At 37.8% G+C, this 17,625-nt stretch overlaps 1 protein-coding gene across 1 annotated transcript; it reads left to right on the forward strand.

Moving 5' to 3' along the window:
• Window positions 1-132: 132 nt before the first annotated feature.
• bcap31 (B cell receptor associated protein 31) lies at window positions 133-15,474 on the forward strand. Its single transcript, XM_056729656.1, has 8 exons — window positions 133-264; window positions 985-1,093; window positions 1,711-1,811; window positions 2,278-2,422; window positions 5,479-5,614; window positions 8,912-9,041; window positions 10,513-10,613; window positions 12,841-15,474. The coding sequence occupies exons 2-8, from the start codon at window positions 1,002-1,004 to the stop codon at window positions 12,877-12,879; spliced, it is 744 nt and encodes a 247-aa protein (XP_056585634.1). The 5' UTR covers window positions 133-264; window positions 985-1,001; the 3' UTR covers window positions 12,880-15,474.
• The last annotated feature ends 2,151 nt before the right edge of the window (window positions 15,475-17,625 follow it).

Consider the following 17,625-nt stretch of genomic DNA (forward strand, 5'->3'; position numbering starts at 1 on the left):
ATGTTCATATGGTTGTTTGCGCTTTGAATATACATTATTTTGGAATCAAATGGTCTTTATGTGACTCTTAATTCCCTTTCGTTTTTTTATGTTTTGGGGACTTTTACTCTAGCATAACACCGGAAGTTATCACGCTGTCGTTAGCGTGAGTTGGCACGCATACCGGAAACAGATTGAAACGAGCAGGAATTAGGCAACAGCAGAAGTTTTGACAGATTTTCACAGGCCTTTCTGTGAATTATTTTGCTTTTTCCTTCAGTCTCTGTAAGTGTTATACATTTTTTTTGATCTGTGTTATGTTAAACCACAATGCGCACTTTAAAAAGCGCCATAAAGTGGGCGTGTACAATAATGAAAGCGATTTTGCTTATTGTAAAGCTGTGCAAAACTCTTTATGTGTGTGTTTGTTCGCAAATGTATTTCGTCTGTTTGTATATATATATTTACAGATGTGATATATCTATCTATTGGTTTAAAATCAGATGTCCACGCTTATGTATTCTTGGTTGAAATGTTTAATGTATGAGACCTACCTTATATCTGATCTCAGATCAGAAATAAATATTAATCACCTTCATTTATAATCCTGATGTTAAGAACTGGTCTTTTTTTAAAAAGCAGTGTTTATGTACCTGTTACAAGTCTTATATATGTTCAGATGGGAGAAAAAATACACAATTTAGAGAACTATGAAAGAAAGTGTTGTTTCCCCCAAAATCAGCCAAACTGTGTTTTCTGTCAAGGCCTCAATTTGTTTAGTTATTTCTTGTGTGATGTTTTTTTCTGCTGTAGACAAGAGATGGTGCTGTTGTGTCAGTTATAATAGATGCAACTTGAATGTCCGCATTTTGTAGTGTGTTGTGCCTCAAGGATTTACTTTATCCATGATGAAATGCATTTTCTCCTTATCTGACATGTTTGTAGGTGTACATGGATTGTTTCAGGACTTTCCAGTCAGACTGATCATTTCTTTTGTCCTCACAGGTTAGCAGGTTGCTGTCATGAGTCTTCAGTGGACGGCCGTGGCTACATTTCTTTATGCAGAAGTATTTGCTGTATTACTGCTGTGTGTCCCATTCATATCCCCTAAAAGGTAAGATTTTCACTTTTGTATATGTTAAGGCATCTGTCAAGTTTGATCAAACACATGTTAAAAGGGGAAACAATTTAATGAAGATTTGAGGCCACACCCCATTTTGTCATGTTAACCCAATCTAGTCTATTCAATTGTATATGTTTTTGGAGACGGAGCTTTTAAAGCGTATTGTCATTTCAGATTTACGATATTCATTTACAGACGTTTTCCTCACTGCAGAACGCTCTTAGGATTTTTCCAACTCAAGTTCTGAGTGGCTATTGAGCCATCATTTTGTTTTTTCCAGCTCAACACCCAACACTTTCGCATGTAATTCCTTAAATGTGAAATCTTATGACCTTTTAATTGATTTAGCAAGTTATATAAAGATGGGGACTGTAGAATCGCAATAAAATGCGAAGAATGTTTGTGCTTGTGAAAACCAAGACTCAGAAACAGGACAGATGCTTGATTGTTTCATCTTTGGACGCCAGTTTATCATTGTTGGAAAGAAAATTCAAATCATGATGTTTGTTCTTTGGTCTTGTTAAGAAACCTTAATCTTATCTTATGTGCCTCTTGGCCTCCGTTTATCATGTTGTTGTTGTATCATGTTATCATCGTGTCTATTTTAGATGGAGTAAAATTTTCAAATCCCGGCTTGTCGCTGTCATTACGACGTATGGAAACACAGCCTTCATTGTGATCATTTGTATCCTCGTCTTTCTACTCATAGGTGAGGTTACGCACTTTCACTCACCTTGTTTGAATAAATAATGTTTGAGCTTACTCGAGTGAACTACTTAAGTGATTTTGTGGCATTACACGTGCTACAAAAAGAGAACTTTATATGGCTTGGTGAAGGCCTAAATTCTGTATTGCAATAATGTAAAATATGACTGATCCCATTCAACTCATTCTTAGCTTACTCTTATTAGAAAGAGAGGACAATCACATTTATGTTAGCCATTTAGATACTAGGTGACATGTAAATCAGCATGACTTAAATGTATTTATATGAAAAAACGAATAGCGCTAGATTCAAAAGAGTATCTGCAGGATGAGTCATCAATATTTGTGTTCCTTTTTATCAAAACCAGCCAAAGCATATTCATTCCTGCCATTTCTTTCTGGAAGTATTGATAGAATTAGAAGAAAATGTGAATGAATGAAACTTGTGTTTATGTTTCTGCTTTTGACAGATGCCTTTAGAGAAGTAAGAAAGTACAGCGTGACCGAGAAGGTTGACCTGAGCAACAACCCTGTGGCAGTCGAGCACATCCACATGAAGCTGTTCAGAGCTCAAAGGAATGAATACATTGCCGGTTTTGCTCTGCTGCTCTGTCTGTGAGTGCTTTAATCTCGCTCTTCCTCTAGAGAACCGCCTGTTAAAGACCCCCTGTGATGAAAATCAAGTTTTTAATGTGTATTGTTTTTAATATGATTTAAGACAAACCAGGTGCAAATGTACAATCTGAAACTATTGGAGAGTATTTTCTCCATAAAACTGCAGTTTACAAAAGGGAGTCTACAAAATGTGGTTTGAAACTGCTCCGGTTAATGACGTCTTAAACTTGTGACCAATCACATCAACTCATTTGATCCCTGTGCATCAGCAGTTTAAGGGAAAACAGGCAAAAGATTCGGCCTAAAAAGATCGCTGCAGTGCTGAGTCAGCTCTCAGTTTCAGTTTTAGCAGAGTCTGGAACTGCCGACTGTGATTGAATGGAGGCGGGGCTAATTTGCATATTCGTGTCTTTGCCTAAGATTATTGAAGATGAGGTTTACATTCATATTAAGGGACAATTTCAAAGGAAAAAACCTTTAAATATGTAATTTTTTTGGTCAAAGTTTAGTTTTAAGGGATACAATTATCGAGCACGGGGGGACTTTAAGAGTCATACGTTTGAATCAGACTGCTGAATAGTAATACAGTGAGATTATTTATAGACAAAGTGAATGAGGTTGTATGTATTTCGACACATCGACAGAAGAATGCACATTTAAGAACTGTTAACAGAACTGAAAGTCATAAAAAATATTTGCTTCTGTTTTGTAAAACACAAATTTCATTCTGAGTAAAAATGCTTCTCGTTTCTCAATCCTCTCTGTCCCCTTTCACTTTCTCACCACAACATGTCTCTCCTCATGAAGCTTTGGCAGCAGTTGAAAGCAATCGGTTTCACAATCTTATTGTATTTTCGCCGATGGCACCCAACAGTGAAGTGGAGTGAACTTTTCTCTGGCACTTATCAAGGTCTTGGGGTTCTGCAGTCGTGCTCATTCTGTCCCGATGAGGTTTACGAGAACGGTCAGGTTGTGTTCTGAAAACTACACTACCACTTGATAGTTCTACTGTATATTAGATTGGACCCAGCCAGCTTCATAATCTATGGTTAAAAAAGGTGAATGTGTAAAAAAACGCTGATGTTGATTCCGGCGGGGGTCCCCCACACTGTTTCCATTCACAAAGCACATGGATACATAACGTCCTGCGGCCCGATAGGTCTGTTCACCTTTCGTACAGCGCGTAACTAATAAGTGTCTCCCAGCTTGGGTGTCTGGTCTGCATAGTTTTTCCTTACAGGGGTTTACCGTGACTCTCTGAATGGCATGTTATTTATACCCGGCCGGAAGGCTACTACGTCATTAGCGATACTACTTCCCTTGACTGCCAGGTCCAAGTGTCATATTTGTAACCATGCGGACAGGTGCAGGACATGTGATCAATCCAATGATGACGGCTAGTATATTTAGCCCGTGTACATGGCATCCCAACTGGCTCAAAGGTCACGACTCCTGTTACAAAACGGACCGCTAGCACCTCTGCAGCGGCCCGTGACAGTTTGAGTTATGCTACAGAGGTGTTGGGATGTAGCGGTTGACGCACAGACGTTTCTGTTTCATTTCAGCAGAGAAAGATCTGATAACGCTTTGGAAACTGCTGTTTTGCACCTTTGTGTTAGGAAGGGTTAAGATATTTTATTCATGTGCGTCTAGTGTTATCTTATAAAAAGTCATCATAACTAATAAATAATTAAATAGTATTCACCCTAAAATTGTTATTGTGAATCCTCGTTTTTGTGGCACATATACGTTATAACTTTAGATAGATATATTACTATATAAGATATTACTATATAAGCTTCCACATCATGATAATGTTATGTTTATGCTGTGCAATTAATTGTATTGTTGGCTTCCAACAATTATGAAAACTAAATAATGGAGCTAAAATAATTATTGTCCAAAACACACATATAATTTATATATACATATATCTATTTATATACTTTATTTAATATTTTTTTCCTTATTCAGTTGAATTCAAAAAGACAAGTTATTTATTTATTATTAATAATGATTAATTATGCTGATTCTTTTATTTAAAGTAGTTTTCCAAAAATCCTGATAACTTGTTAATACTACTACTACTAAAAATAATAACAACAACAATAATAATATTTTTTTTTCTTAAAAACAATAACATTATACTTGTAAACAAAAAATATTTAGTGCTTATAAAGAAATCTATTTTTTAATTTAATAGATTTTTCAGATATCTTTAATGTGCCAGTCGTTTTACCAGCAGTTTTTAATATGTTTTATATTTGTTGAATACAAATATTTTTTAAACGTGAATGTTACCTAAGGTGACCTCTCATACTGAGGGTTTGACCTAGTTATCTTTTACAGTGTCTTGCATATTTGCAAGTTGTGGCTCTCCGTGGTTAACCCCACCAAACCCATCTGTATTCTGGCTGCGACAGACATCTCTAAAACCCTGAACTCCTATATACATGTTGGCAAAACACTAAAGCGACAGCTACGGCCCATGCTCTCTGGATTTAAGTTTACATGCAAAAGCTAAATGATCTTAATTGATCTGGAAATATAAAAGTAAATTTCTGATAGAAAAGATTGAATAACGTGAGAAAAATAGCCTTTAGGCATCAAGTGGTTATGTATTTGCTTATGGTTGAGTAAGTCATTTGTTTCTGTTGGTTTTTTGTCATGCCATCGACCGGAGGGGATTTAAACACACCTCGATGCTGCTTAACTCAATCTCTGATCTGCTTTGTGTATGTGAACCAGACCATTCTGCTCTGAACCGGAGGGATGTTATTGCTGCAATCAATTTCCAAATTCCACGAAGGCCTGAAGGCTCTGTTTTAACTTCTGTTTTTTAGGTTTGCAGCCAAGAGTGAGAGACGTATGCTATTCGAATTAAGCACATACGCCAAAGCTTTTTATTGCAGTTGAATTTCAAGGTTATGGTGGGGAGAGCCGTTCCAGATAAATCTCATGCAGACCCGTAATCTTCAGTCATCATTTATTCACTCTGGTTTTGTTAAAACGTGTATATAGTTTGTCATAAAATAGTTGTTGTTTTTCTCCTGCAGGCTGTTGAGACGTTTGGCTACTCTGTTGTCCCAGCAGGCCACACTGATGGCCTCTAATGAAGCTTTTAAGAAGCAGGCGGAGGGAGCCAATGACGCCGCAAGGAAATACATGGATGAAAATGAGACGCTGCAGGAGGTGAGAGAGATCGACACACAATTCTCCAGTTTTACCAGGACCTCCAAAGATCGCCCTTGTGTTTGGTTAATGACTGTCATGGGGTTTCATTTGAAATCTCAATAGGAACTTCGTCGTAATGATTAAACTTTACGTGTTATCATACGTCAGTCCGGTTTATGAAGAAAGTGTCCATCTCGGTTTTCCTCTGAGAAATATAGTGCATCAACATATCAGTGAAAGTGGGTCACTGAACTCAAGCAAGCTGATGTTTACCTCTAGAGGGCAGCAAATTAAAGGGATAGTTCATCTATAAATAAAAATGTCATTTATTCACACTCAGGTTAGTGAAATATCTTCTATTGTGTTCTGCAGAATGAAAAAAGTGACACAAGTTGTGAATGACATCAGGGAGAGTTAATAATGCAAGAATTTTCATTTTTGAATGAAATATGCCTTTAACGGTTGATTTTGAGCGAAATCACAATTAGATTGATTTCATCGTACGAAATTATACTATTAATCCTTTATGAATTAAATCAATAGCCAAAGCCGAACACGAAACTTCGCTCAGGGTCAAAACTGACCTTTAAAAAGACCTTTTCACAAGGTCAACTGGTGTGCAAAAAGCTCCAGTGTGCAGAGGAGAATGCTGGGATAGTTCCGCAGGGCCACACTGTGATGGGCGGCTCAATTACAGTGCTGACGTGCAGAAAGTCACCGCATTGATCTTTGCATGGTGTCACCCCGCATAGAGGCACGACGCACGTGGTTATCACACACACACATATGCGTTCATGTCGCCATCATTCTTGTCTGTCAAATACTGTAACGCCACATAGAGAGCCATAAACAGCACAAGCCGTGCCGGATGACAGATATTGAAATATTTCAATTTAGTAAATGAAGTTTGACCCTTGCAGAATGATGTGTGTAAATCTCCCGCAGACACAGCTTGTGGCCGCTCCGCTCGTGAGAAACGGTCAGACGGGTGGTCCGGACGTGAGCAGGATGAGATGACCTGCCTGACCTTGACTGTTTCATAATAAATCGCAACGTTTAAAACACTAGGAAGCATTTTTAGTATGTAGTATTATTTTAAACTCTCTTAATGGATTGTAAGTATGAAAACTTAATACTGATATATGAATGAATATCATTGATAGATTATTTTTAGAAGATATATGCAAAATCAAGGCAGTGTAGAGACGGACTGCATTACGGGAGTGGGCGGCCGCTGCTGAATTTTCTTGCCATGATTTCTGTTTCCATGGTGACAGTGGCCACATCTCTGATTGGCTTTTTTGGATCAAGGGTAGTTATTTTTAAAAAACAATCATTTTTAAGAATGGAGTTGAAATCACATTAGCCTATGGCTTTTAGTGAAGCACCGTTCTAACCCTGACTGGTTTATACATGAAGTCTAAAGACGTCTAAATCAAACATTATGTGGCACAAATCTAAAGTGATAGTTCAACCAAAAATGAACTTCCGTCATCATTTATTCAACCTCCTCTCATTTCAAACCCGTATGACTTTCTTTCTTTTACAGAACACAAAAGAAGAAAATTAATTTGAAGAATGTTGTTATCTGGACCCAATTCACTTGGTTTTGTGGTCATACACTAGAAGTCAATGGGGTCCAGTGCTGTTCGGTGACCAACTTTCTTCAAAATATCTTCTTTTATCTGCAAAGAATCCTAGTTTCGTAGTTTTAAATAAAGTTAATATAATTCCTATACCAAAAATATTACAATATAATATTATTATAAATTGCATTTTTAAAATCAATTGTTTTCTTACTACCAGGCCAGGTGCTTGCGTCTTGGTTTCCACTTCAATGTCAAAAAGTGGATTCACATTTTATCAAATGTAAATAGGATGATTATTTTTTACAAGAATCTCATTCACAATTTGTGACCCTGAACAACAAAACCAGTATTATGGGTCAACTTTTCAAAATCGGACAAAAAAGCTTTCTGTTGATTTGTTAGATGGACAATATTTGGCTGAGATACAACAATTTAGAGTCTGAGGGTGCAAAAATCAAATACTGAGATACACCGTAAAGTTGTCCAAATTAAGTCCTTAAGATAACATATAACTCACAAAAATAAATGTATTCATGGAACTTGATCTTTACTAAATATCCTAATGATTTTTCACTATTGGCAAAAAAAATGTAATGGTTTAATGGTCCAGGGTCACATATAGCAGTTATAAGTTATGTGACATTGTGTTTATAAATACTTTAAATGACTGTTAGCTTACAAGATTCCTTTGCTGATGGCTGTTAGCACCCTTAAACAAGCAATGTGTCTTATATTTAGCATTTTTGTTTTAGAACAAGATTTCATTGAAGTCATTTTCATGACAATTTTTTACATTGTCTCTGTGAATTGCGCTTTATACATTGACTCATCTTTTTTAGCCTAGGTAAATTTGTTTTGAAAACTCATCCTCCTGGCTCCTGTCCCACTCTTTTCAGCTTGAACGTGTTATAATTTTTCTTATATCTCCAGTTAACATTAAAACATCTGACCCACATCCAAAAGCATGTTGTTCCCAGCGGGCAGGACACAACCTTTAGATGTATGTTCCCCCCTGTGTATGTTCTGTTGTTCAGGTCCTGTTACATTGCAATATGTCCGATTAGCTAACCTTAAAGTATTCACACGGTCACATTCGAATGATTTTCTGGAGTATGTACTTGGACTAGTTTCACGTACGAGGAAGTTTCGTGACCCTTGACAGGATTAACGCAATACTCCTTCTGACATGATGTTCACTTGTAAGGAGTACGAGAGTACAGCAAGTTCAGTAAGTTCAGTGACGTAAGAGCACGGTTCTTCTTACTTGACATTAAATCAAAACAAAGGGAAGCTGAGATGTGACATGACAGCTCACGGTTGACTGGTGTTATTAAAGCTGTAGGTGCTTGATTTTATCCAAGAGAAGTGCTCGTAAACGTTTTATGAACGAAGCCGTACCTGAATGAGAATTTGAAACTGCAGCTTTCTGGTTATTGGTTAACGTTTTTTAGTAGTTTGTGCTGCCTAGGTGACATCAACAGTCCAGGAAAGGTGTTTCAGAAGCAGATTAAAGGTTACAGAGACAAAAACTAATGATTTGCAATACCAGGAACATGTGTTGAAGGGGCCAGTTTTGACTTTGAAAGGTCAAGGGTAACAGCCAAACGTTTTTGAGGATACATCTCCAGAGGAACTGGGGACGTGACAAGACATTTCATGACACATTTGAGAAATAACCGCACGTCCGTCTCATGATATGACTAATAGATTCTGCCTGTTTTTGCAGAAATTGCGGGAGGCAGGCGTGGAGGTGCCGGAGGTGGGCGGAAAGGCCAAGACCAATGCAGAGGAGGAGAAGAAGAAACTTGCTGTAGAGGTCCGACAGTTGAAGGATGAACTCGAGGCAACTAAGAAAGGTGAAATAAATACTGAAACCATCATAAAATAATCTTTCTTCTGTGGACCCAAAAAGAAGATATTTTGTGAAATGTCTCATTGGTTTTGTGTTCATACAGTGGGGGTCAGTGTTGTTTTGCTACCAATGTTCTTCAAAATACCTTCTTGTGTGTTCTGCAGAAGAATGACATGAGTAAATGATGAAGGTGTTTCGGTGAACCGTTCTTTTATGAATTCAAACAAATGTTCTTGTTAATTCTTTTGTTTTGGTTGTTGGATGAAATGTCACTGTACATCATTTGAGCAATTTTGGGGAGACATTAGGCGCTTTTCGACAGGATAAGTTCAGGAACAAGGTTCTGGAATGAGCGAAGAGGGCGTGAATTAAGTTTTCCCTCGGGCCATTTTCCCCGATAGCATTTGCACCAGCAAAAGGAACTATTTAGTGACGTAAGCCGTTCCACAGCAACGTGATTTAAGCACGTCCGTCGAACAACGACAAACAACCAAACAACAGAAGTTCAGGGAATCAGCGTTTGCTTGCACACGGGTCTATTCCTGCCAGTTTACACCCTGCCTCAGAGAAGGAGCTAAAGTGTTCTTCCAAAAAGGTCAGAATTTTTTTTATGGACGGTTCCTGCGGAAAAGCGTGTACTTCTGGCAAGTCGTTCCGGATCTACAAAATCATTCCTGCGGTCCGAAAGCCCCTATTTACTGATCGGACCCTTGAAATATTCATAAAGATTTAAAATTCATTAAATCAGTTTTGTTATTTGTCAGAACAGAACAGGGAGGAAACCTCTGTCTTCTTCACACTCCTAACAGCTGACGTAGTCAGTCGGGAGTAAATATAGATAGCAAGTGTTACAAGGTTTACCCAACCTGGTCTGATAAACCGGCGGTGAGTAACTCAAGATTACACCAGCAGAATGAACTCCTCACTGACAAATGAGTCTAGTAAACCTGAAGGTCGCGTCCCTCTGAATACCCACATACAGCATGTTGACATTTTACACAGTATTGCATCCAGTGTGGATAAATGTAAAATGGGTTGTAATGCATTCTATTGTCACCGCATCCGGTGTAGACACAGTGTTATAGACCATTTCTCAAGACATAAATGATGCTGGTCCAGAAGAACTTCCTGTTTCAGTTTTTAACACCAACAAAACATTTATAACTGACTGAATCAAAATGATAAAGATTTTAACATTTGCAGATTTTTTGATTTTATTACATATATAAGATTTAAAAAAGCTTGACTGCTGGACCGGTGTGTACATCTGTTAAAAAGTTCAATGTGACCGTTTTGCATCTTTGCGCAATAATGCTAAGCAAATCATTTCAGGAACACAAGCGCCAGTTTGATTTGTTGACTGAGACTTTGTGATGATGCTGTAATGAAATGACAGGGTGCTGCAGAAATATTCTTCTGAGTTCTGAGGTTGTTTTTGTTGCTTTGATTCTGACTCTGTTTTCTTGTGTTTGCAGCACATCAGAAGGCCGACAGTGACGTGAAGGCCATGAAGAAACAAGCGGAGAACCTCACGACAGAATATGACCGTCTGTTGGAGGAACACGCCAGACTGCAGGTCAGTGCTTCAACACACACACACATTGGGAAAGATATTTTACTTTTCAAATAAACATAATTTAGTTTAATATAGAATCTTTCTGGCCCCATAATATTAGGTTTACCAGGATCACAGGGGCGCGCACACACACATGTTTTTTTTGTGCTGATAAAATTTGAAAACGCAGAAATTCTGATAAAATGATTACTTTGATACACTGGAGGTCACTTGGATAAATGAAATAAATTGTAAATGTGTCAGAATATTTTGCAGAGCTGCTCATTTTCACTCGTCTGAAATCAAGCAATTACGAGAACAGATGTGATGGCACTGTTGTCGAGTTAGTGAAGAAGTGCTACTGGCGCATCTGTGTTAACACTACAGAAATACAAATATCACAGGCCTAATGCAGATTTGTATAATTGCTTGTATGTAAGATTAATGCATCCCTAAACTACAGTTATTTAAAATCAAATAGCGGGTTGTATCTGAAATATTTTGAAACGGTATCAAGACTCAATGTAATGCTATTATAGTACGTCCCGATCATAGACTGTAAAAAAGATGGACAGTGTGATGCCGCTTCCTTCCATTGTAATGAATCGAACGTAAAATTATCAGACTATTGGCGGCGACATGTTACGCAAAAACGTCAGTTTGGAGCCTCTGCATTCGCAGAAGGAATCGTCAATGTGCGCAACAGTGAGCACCAAGTGGAGCGCGTTATCAAGCTCCGCCCCATATTCCCTGATGACTCATTCGCAAACGAAGAAGTCATGTTACCACACCCCATTTTATAACATCTTATAATTTACTAAAGCCAAACTTTTTTAATAACAGAGCATTAACGTGATAAAAACGTCTAAAAGAACTGAAAACATCTTTGGGAAAAAAAAAGATTTGAAGTGTAATTGGATTTTATTGTTTGGCTCCTGTCTCATTTGTGTACACGGAGGGGGCGGGGTTTATGAGCTGTACTGCAGCCAGCCACCAGGGGACGATCAAAGAGCAGCCTCACTTTTGAGGTCGTTCGATGCCCCCCTAGTCCCGATGCTGCCATAAAGGCTTTTAGGCACATAGTGTAACTGATCATCGGCAATGTTTTATTTTTTTACATTTTGCCAAGAAGTTATGGGATGTGAGCCTTCATGGAAGGTCTGACATTTTGGTACCGAGTAAAGTTGGAAATCCCATACGTGTTGTCATCCGCCTGTTTCTAAAATTATAGATCGAGAGTCAATTTCAAAGTAGCTCACTATAGCTGCATCTCAGGTTCACACTACTTCTTCCAGCTCGGGGTTATAAATCACATAATATTACAACGAATCATAGTTAACATAAATCATTTCAACACACGGCAGAAATTCGGAATTAGTTGTATTCCAGCACTTTTTATGCTGCACAGGTTTACCGGCCTGGCTCGAGCATACTTGCCAGTAACGCAAATAATCGAGTCTATTTTTCTGTTTTGAGTCATAATAAACTATACTGTAATCTATACTCCCACAGATGTCATAGATGTGCGTTTATTTCTCTGAACCCGGTGCACCTGCTCTGAACTGCCCTCTTTGGAGATCTTATCATATGACTGCAGGGGTCCTTCTATGTGTGTGCGTGCGTGGTGCTGGTAACCCCTATAGTGTGGGGACCAAATGTCCTCACAAAGATGTCAGTCATTTTTGACCTTGTAGGGACATTTTGGTTCCCAAACTGCTTATAAATTAAACTAAATTGTGAAAATGCAAAAAAAGGTGTGTGTGTGTGTGTGTGTGCATGCGCATATGCATGCATGTGTGTGTGTTTGCAAGGGGGTTTACAGACACATCATGAGCATGAGGTCATGACTCATGAGCATGTGCTCTGGTTATACACATTACACACTCAACACACACCAGACATGTCAATAAGGTGCTTACTGCATCCGTGCACCGGTTTATTTTTGCCGCTATTATCAAAAGACATATAAGTGCTGTTTGAATCTGATGTGTTATGAGGGTTATTATTTCACTCCAAAACGTAAAGAAAACAGACGCTTTTGTGACATTAAGGCCCATTTTCCCTTTAAATTTTAGGATAAAAATACAAACTTATTATTTAGTAGTATTAGGTTAATCTAACGGGTCAAACCGTTGGACCCGGCTGGCTCAGCTTCACATGTCGCTACCCAAGTCACTTACCAAATCTTACCGGATTGTGCAAATCTGCGGCTCTGTTAAATTTTAAAGATCTTTCTGTTTCTACGCAGGCCAAATACGAAGCCGAGCAGGATAAAAAATCGGACTAAACGGAGACCACAGTGCACTCGGCCTCTTTCCTGCATCCTCATTGGCCGAAAGCAGCTCCGCCGGGCTGTGTGTCACTCGGCAGGCTGTTGAGTGCAAGCAGGGTTCTGTTCCTCAAAAAACTTGATTTTCTATTCAAGCTTGCAAGTTTATTTTTGTTGTTGCTGTGATTTTCTGCTGTTTTTTTATTTTTATTTCCAGAGCGTTGCTCATAAAGACAACATAACATGTCCTTTCCAGATTTGTGTGATATGTATAATTTGTACATGGTTTATGTAAGAACGGTGTTACAAACAATATACAGAGAAAATGTGCTTTCTGTAATGACGACAAAGAAAGGACAAAGAAAAAAACACTTCATTGAATGTTTTGATACAAGTTCATTATTAATTCCTAATAACAGCGTTTACAACTTCTGCTTTAATTTCCTTGAGGAAATGAATATGTATATATGGTAGCGGTAAACATGCATGTGTTGGTTTATATTAGATACAGGCTACTCTTGAGAACGTTTACGTCCCGTCTTCACTCTCTCCCGCCTTGTTCTCTATCTATAGGCAGATATCTTTGTTGTTCGCCCTGTATGGAATAGAACCCCTCTCTTCTGGGCGGGTGTAGAGCGGAGAGAACGGGTTCTATCCAGTCTCGTCCTGTTTGAGGCCACAGAGTCAGTATAATCTGATATGAGCCTGGCAGAGCTGTTACAGCGGGTAATAACACCACTTTGGCTGGAACAGTAAAGCATTCACAGCTGATATTACATTTCAAAACACAACACACTGTATCTCTCTCTTTCTAGTTCTCGAAACAATATCAACGCCGCGTTAAGAAAATTGGCCACCGTTTTAGGTCATCGCATTGAACTCCTCTGATTCAACATCAGTACAAATACGATGGGATGTTTTGCAAAGGTTCTTGTGGCTCAAGCGTGTCAAATAGAAAGCTTTGCGATCCCAGAGTTAGATTCCTGTTTGGATTTGTGGCGTCGACATCATAATGACATCATAGATGCTTGAAATTCCAGACCTCCTTGACTGTTAACGATAATAAAAATGCGAGGAATGCCATCTGCTGCCATGACGATATGTCACGACTGTATTTGCTATACATGTGGTTATATGAGTAAAGCATTTACTTGAGAGGTTCAATGAATATGTCAATGCACGATTATGAAAGCAGGCGTTTAAAGCAGCGAAGCGTTTCGATTTTTGTGATCAACTGATGTTTTTGATATTATGTTGCGTATTTACCAAATCCGTTTAGAAACCGACTATTGACTTTCTTTAGTAATTTCTATTCCTGCTATGAAAAGTCAATGGGGTCTTATTTTAAAGTGAACTACTCCTTTAAAGGGCATCTTTATATGCATTTCCAAATGTAGCTAGTTCTTCTTTTTATTAGTGTTTCTAGTGTCTTGCAGGGGAAAAAGGAGTGCTGTGAAAACTTTGCAATTGTTCAATATTTGATGTATCAGTTTTGCGTAATGGGCGTGTTTCCATAGTCAGTATCTTCCTCTATTGTCATCAGGAAACTGACGCTGCATCTTTCTCCATGAGTATCTTATGTTTCATGTGGTCAAGTTGGGATGTTGATGAACGAAACGAAATAAATAAAGTCTGTCATCTTAAATGCTGCGTTATATTGTATTAGTTACATATTTTAATGATTGTATTATTAGGGTTATCTGTCATTTAGTCTGACGGAAAACTGCCCGGATCTCATCATTATTATCTCTTTCTCTCTCTCTTACTGTGCTGCCAAGGACTAACTCGGGTTCAGATAAGTGCAAAAATACTAACAATGTAAACAAGAGAGAGACGTATATGAAATTTAGCGGCATCTAGGGGTGAGGCTACAAATTGCAACCAATGGCTAACTCCACCCCTTCCCATCTGGCTGACAAAGAACAAACAATGTCGTCACGTTCTCGCTTCTTTGCCGAAGGAGTTAACGCATTTACATTGTAGTTTGTCCGTTAACGGCTACTGTAGGAGCAACATGATAAATTCCATAAATAGAAAAATAACCGCTCATTCTAAGGTCTTTGTACACCTCTGAAGACATAGGTATGTATATCATAGTGCACTTTAGTCAAAAGATCCAACAAAAATTAAACTCTCTTGAATGTTCCTAGCACTTCATTTTTACTGATCTGTTAACATTTACTCACATTTAATGAGTAAATGTTAAACCATGCAAACCTACTAAAATAACCGAGATCACAGCTCTGTGCATTCTGTTCTTTCACTCAACCACATTCTGGGATGCTTTGTAAACAGTATGAGTTCTCGTGTACAGTACACTTGTTTGTACAGACTAACCCATTTAAAAATAAGAAATGATAATGTTTGTTTTGGTATATAAATGATGTTTTAGGATTATAAATATAAATGTCCCAAGACCGAAGTGAAACACCTTTGAGCTCAGTCGGTTTCAGTTGAGTAATATATCGAGTTTTGGTAAATTTGACCTTGAACTGGTTAAATGATTCAAAGCATTGAATTGTACGTGTCGAGAGTCTTTGTGTCACCAGTATGAAGATGATTATATAAATGATGATATTAATGATGATATTAAACAGATGTGGCTGCCCGGTCTTTCATTCTCACATCATAATACTGAACATTTGGCTCAAAGTCTCTACAAGCTCTTAACCTGATCTCCCTGCAATATTTGCTAAACAACGATGATATTCTATTATTCTGTGTTTAAGAAGTGTTTAAGGAATGTAAAATTGCTGTATACATTCACAGGGAAACCATTTCAATGTTGAGTTTGTTGCCAGTGGTCTGTTGTCAAAACACTTTGAGGCCTTTTCAAACCTGTATTACATAACCACATATTATGTAATGTCTGAGCAATGCAGTGTTTCTATACAAAATGAGCAACTCCCTTTTGATAATCAATCATTTTTCTATCTGTCATGAACATGCATTCATAGGCCATCTTCCCACGCATTAAAGCCTTTTCTTTTTGTCAGTTAAACCATTTAGCTAAAAAATACATCATTCATAAAAAAGCCATTTGTATGTTCTGTATCTGTGTATCTGGACCAGCACAGGACAGCATCATTGGTTTAACCAGTGGGTGTAAAGTTGAGATTTCTATATCAGACGTTGGAGTGTGAAACCTGAATGAATTCTATTATCATCATTTGCAAATCTTCAGTTGATTCATGAAACGTGTTTGGCCCAGTGTAAACTCTGCTACAGTATTTACTATGTTATTCCACATTCATATTTGTCTGTATTGTTTACTAGCTGATGTTAAATGAGTGGGAGTTGATTTCAGCTGTCGTGCTTCAGGACCGAGCTTCTGTCTGCTCTCAACTGTAGACAGGAATAGCGTCGAGCAGTTCAGTTAAACATAGTCAACAAACTTCTGCCAGCCACAGCCTCGGCTTAATATGGCAGCTGCGCTTCTCCTGACAAACCCTGCATTGTTTAACGCTGACAGGGTGTAATGACTCCCACCCGCCCCGGTTACCAGGTCTGAATCCGCCAAGAACTGCACGGCCAGGAAAATTGTCTACAGGACAGTTAACAGTAATATCTTGGCTCGAACGGCCCTCACAAAATGTGCTAATGATTATTTTAGGTTCCGTTCCAACAAAAATCATCATTGAAACTATTGTCCCGTCCTAAAAAAGTTTTATTTGTACTATAATTTAGGCTACTGTACTTCTTTCTAAGTAAAAAGAACACTTTTAATTGACATTCAATGTGTTTCTCAGACAAACGCTGAACTATTAAGCAATAGTTCACCCCAAAATTTTAACTCCGTCGTGTTTTTCAAAACTTGTATATGACTGAAACACAAAAGATATTTTGAGAAGTGTCTCGGCGGTTTTGTGGCCATACAATGGAAGTCGATGGAGTTTATTTGTTACCAAAAATCTTATGTTCTGTCATACAAGTTTGAAATGACATGAGGGTGATTGAATTATAAAAGAGTCATTTTTTATTTGAGAGAACTATCCTTTAAACACTTTATTTAGGGCAATCCAGTCCCACTTTGGATAGAAAAAGTAGTAATTCAAGTACACTAGTATGAACTACATAAAATATATTTCAAATATAAATTTAAATTTCATTTTGGCTTAAAGATTCTGAATAAAATGATCTTATTCACAAGTATACCTTTCGTAATGTATTAACCCCTATACAATAAAAGATAATAAAAGATCTTCAAACAAACGTTCAAATCCTTTCTTTTTCTTTTTGAATGGCAGAAGTGGCCAGGATCAAGTTCACACTTTTTTCATGGCGACTGTCTTACGCATTTTGGTAACAAAACAGTCTAATTCATAAAGATTAAGACCCCCATTCTCATGGTTGGATATTACCAGTTTTATAAAAGAATAATGTTTTTGTTTTATTTAGTTATCTTATAATTGCTTATTTAAAACTTGTTCCGTGTTCTTAATTGAACAAAATTGTACGTATTTGTGACCCTGCCTGTAAAATCCCGTCTTATATAAAAAAAAAAATTAAATAATTCGGTTCACTGAACTTTTAAAGTGGTCTTTCTTAGTCAATATAACATATCAGGGTTATAATTTCCCTGATACAAACAGTAAATCACAAAAATATGACTTTAGCTAGGTTTAAAGGCAGTGTCACATATACCGTACCTTTGATATGAAGCAAAAATAATGAGACCTTTTTCATGGAGTTAGTTTATTGCCATTTGTTGCTTTGATTTGGGGCAGGTGGATTATCACAAAATCACAGTGGTGTTCAGCATCG

Source organism: Triplophysa dalaica, chromosome 18, assembly GCF_015846415.1.
Source record: "Triplophysa dalaica isolate WHDGS20190420 chromosome 18, ASM1584641v1, whole genome shotgun sequence".
Lineage (NCBI taxonomy): Eukaryota > Metazoa > Chordata > Actinopteri > Cypriniformes > Nemacheilidae > Triplophysa > Triplophysa dalaica.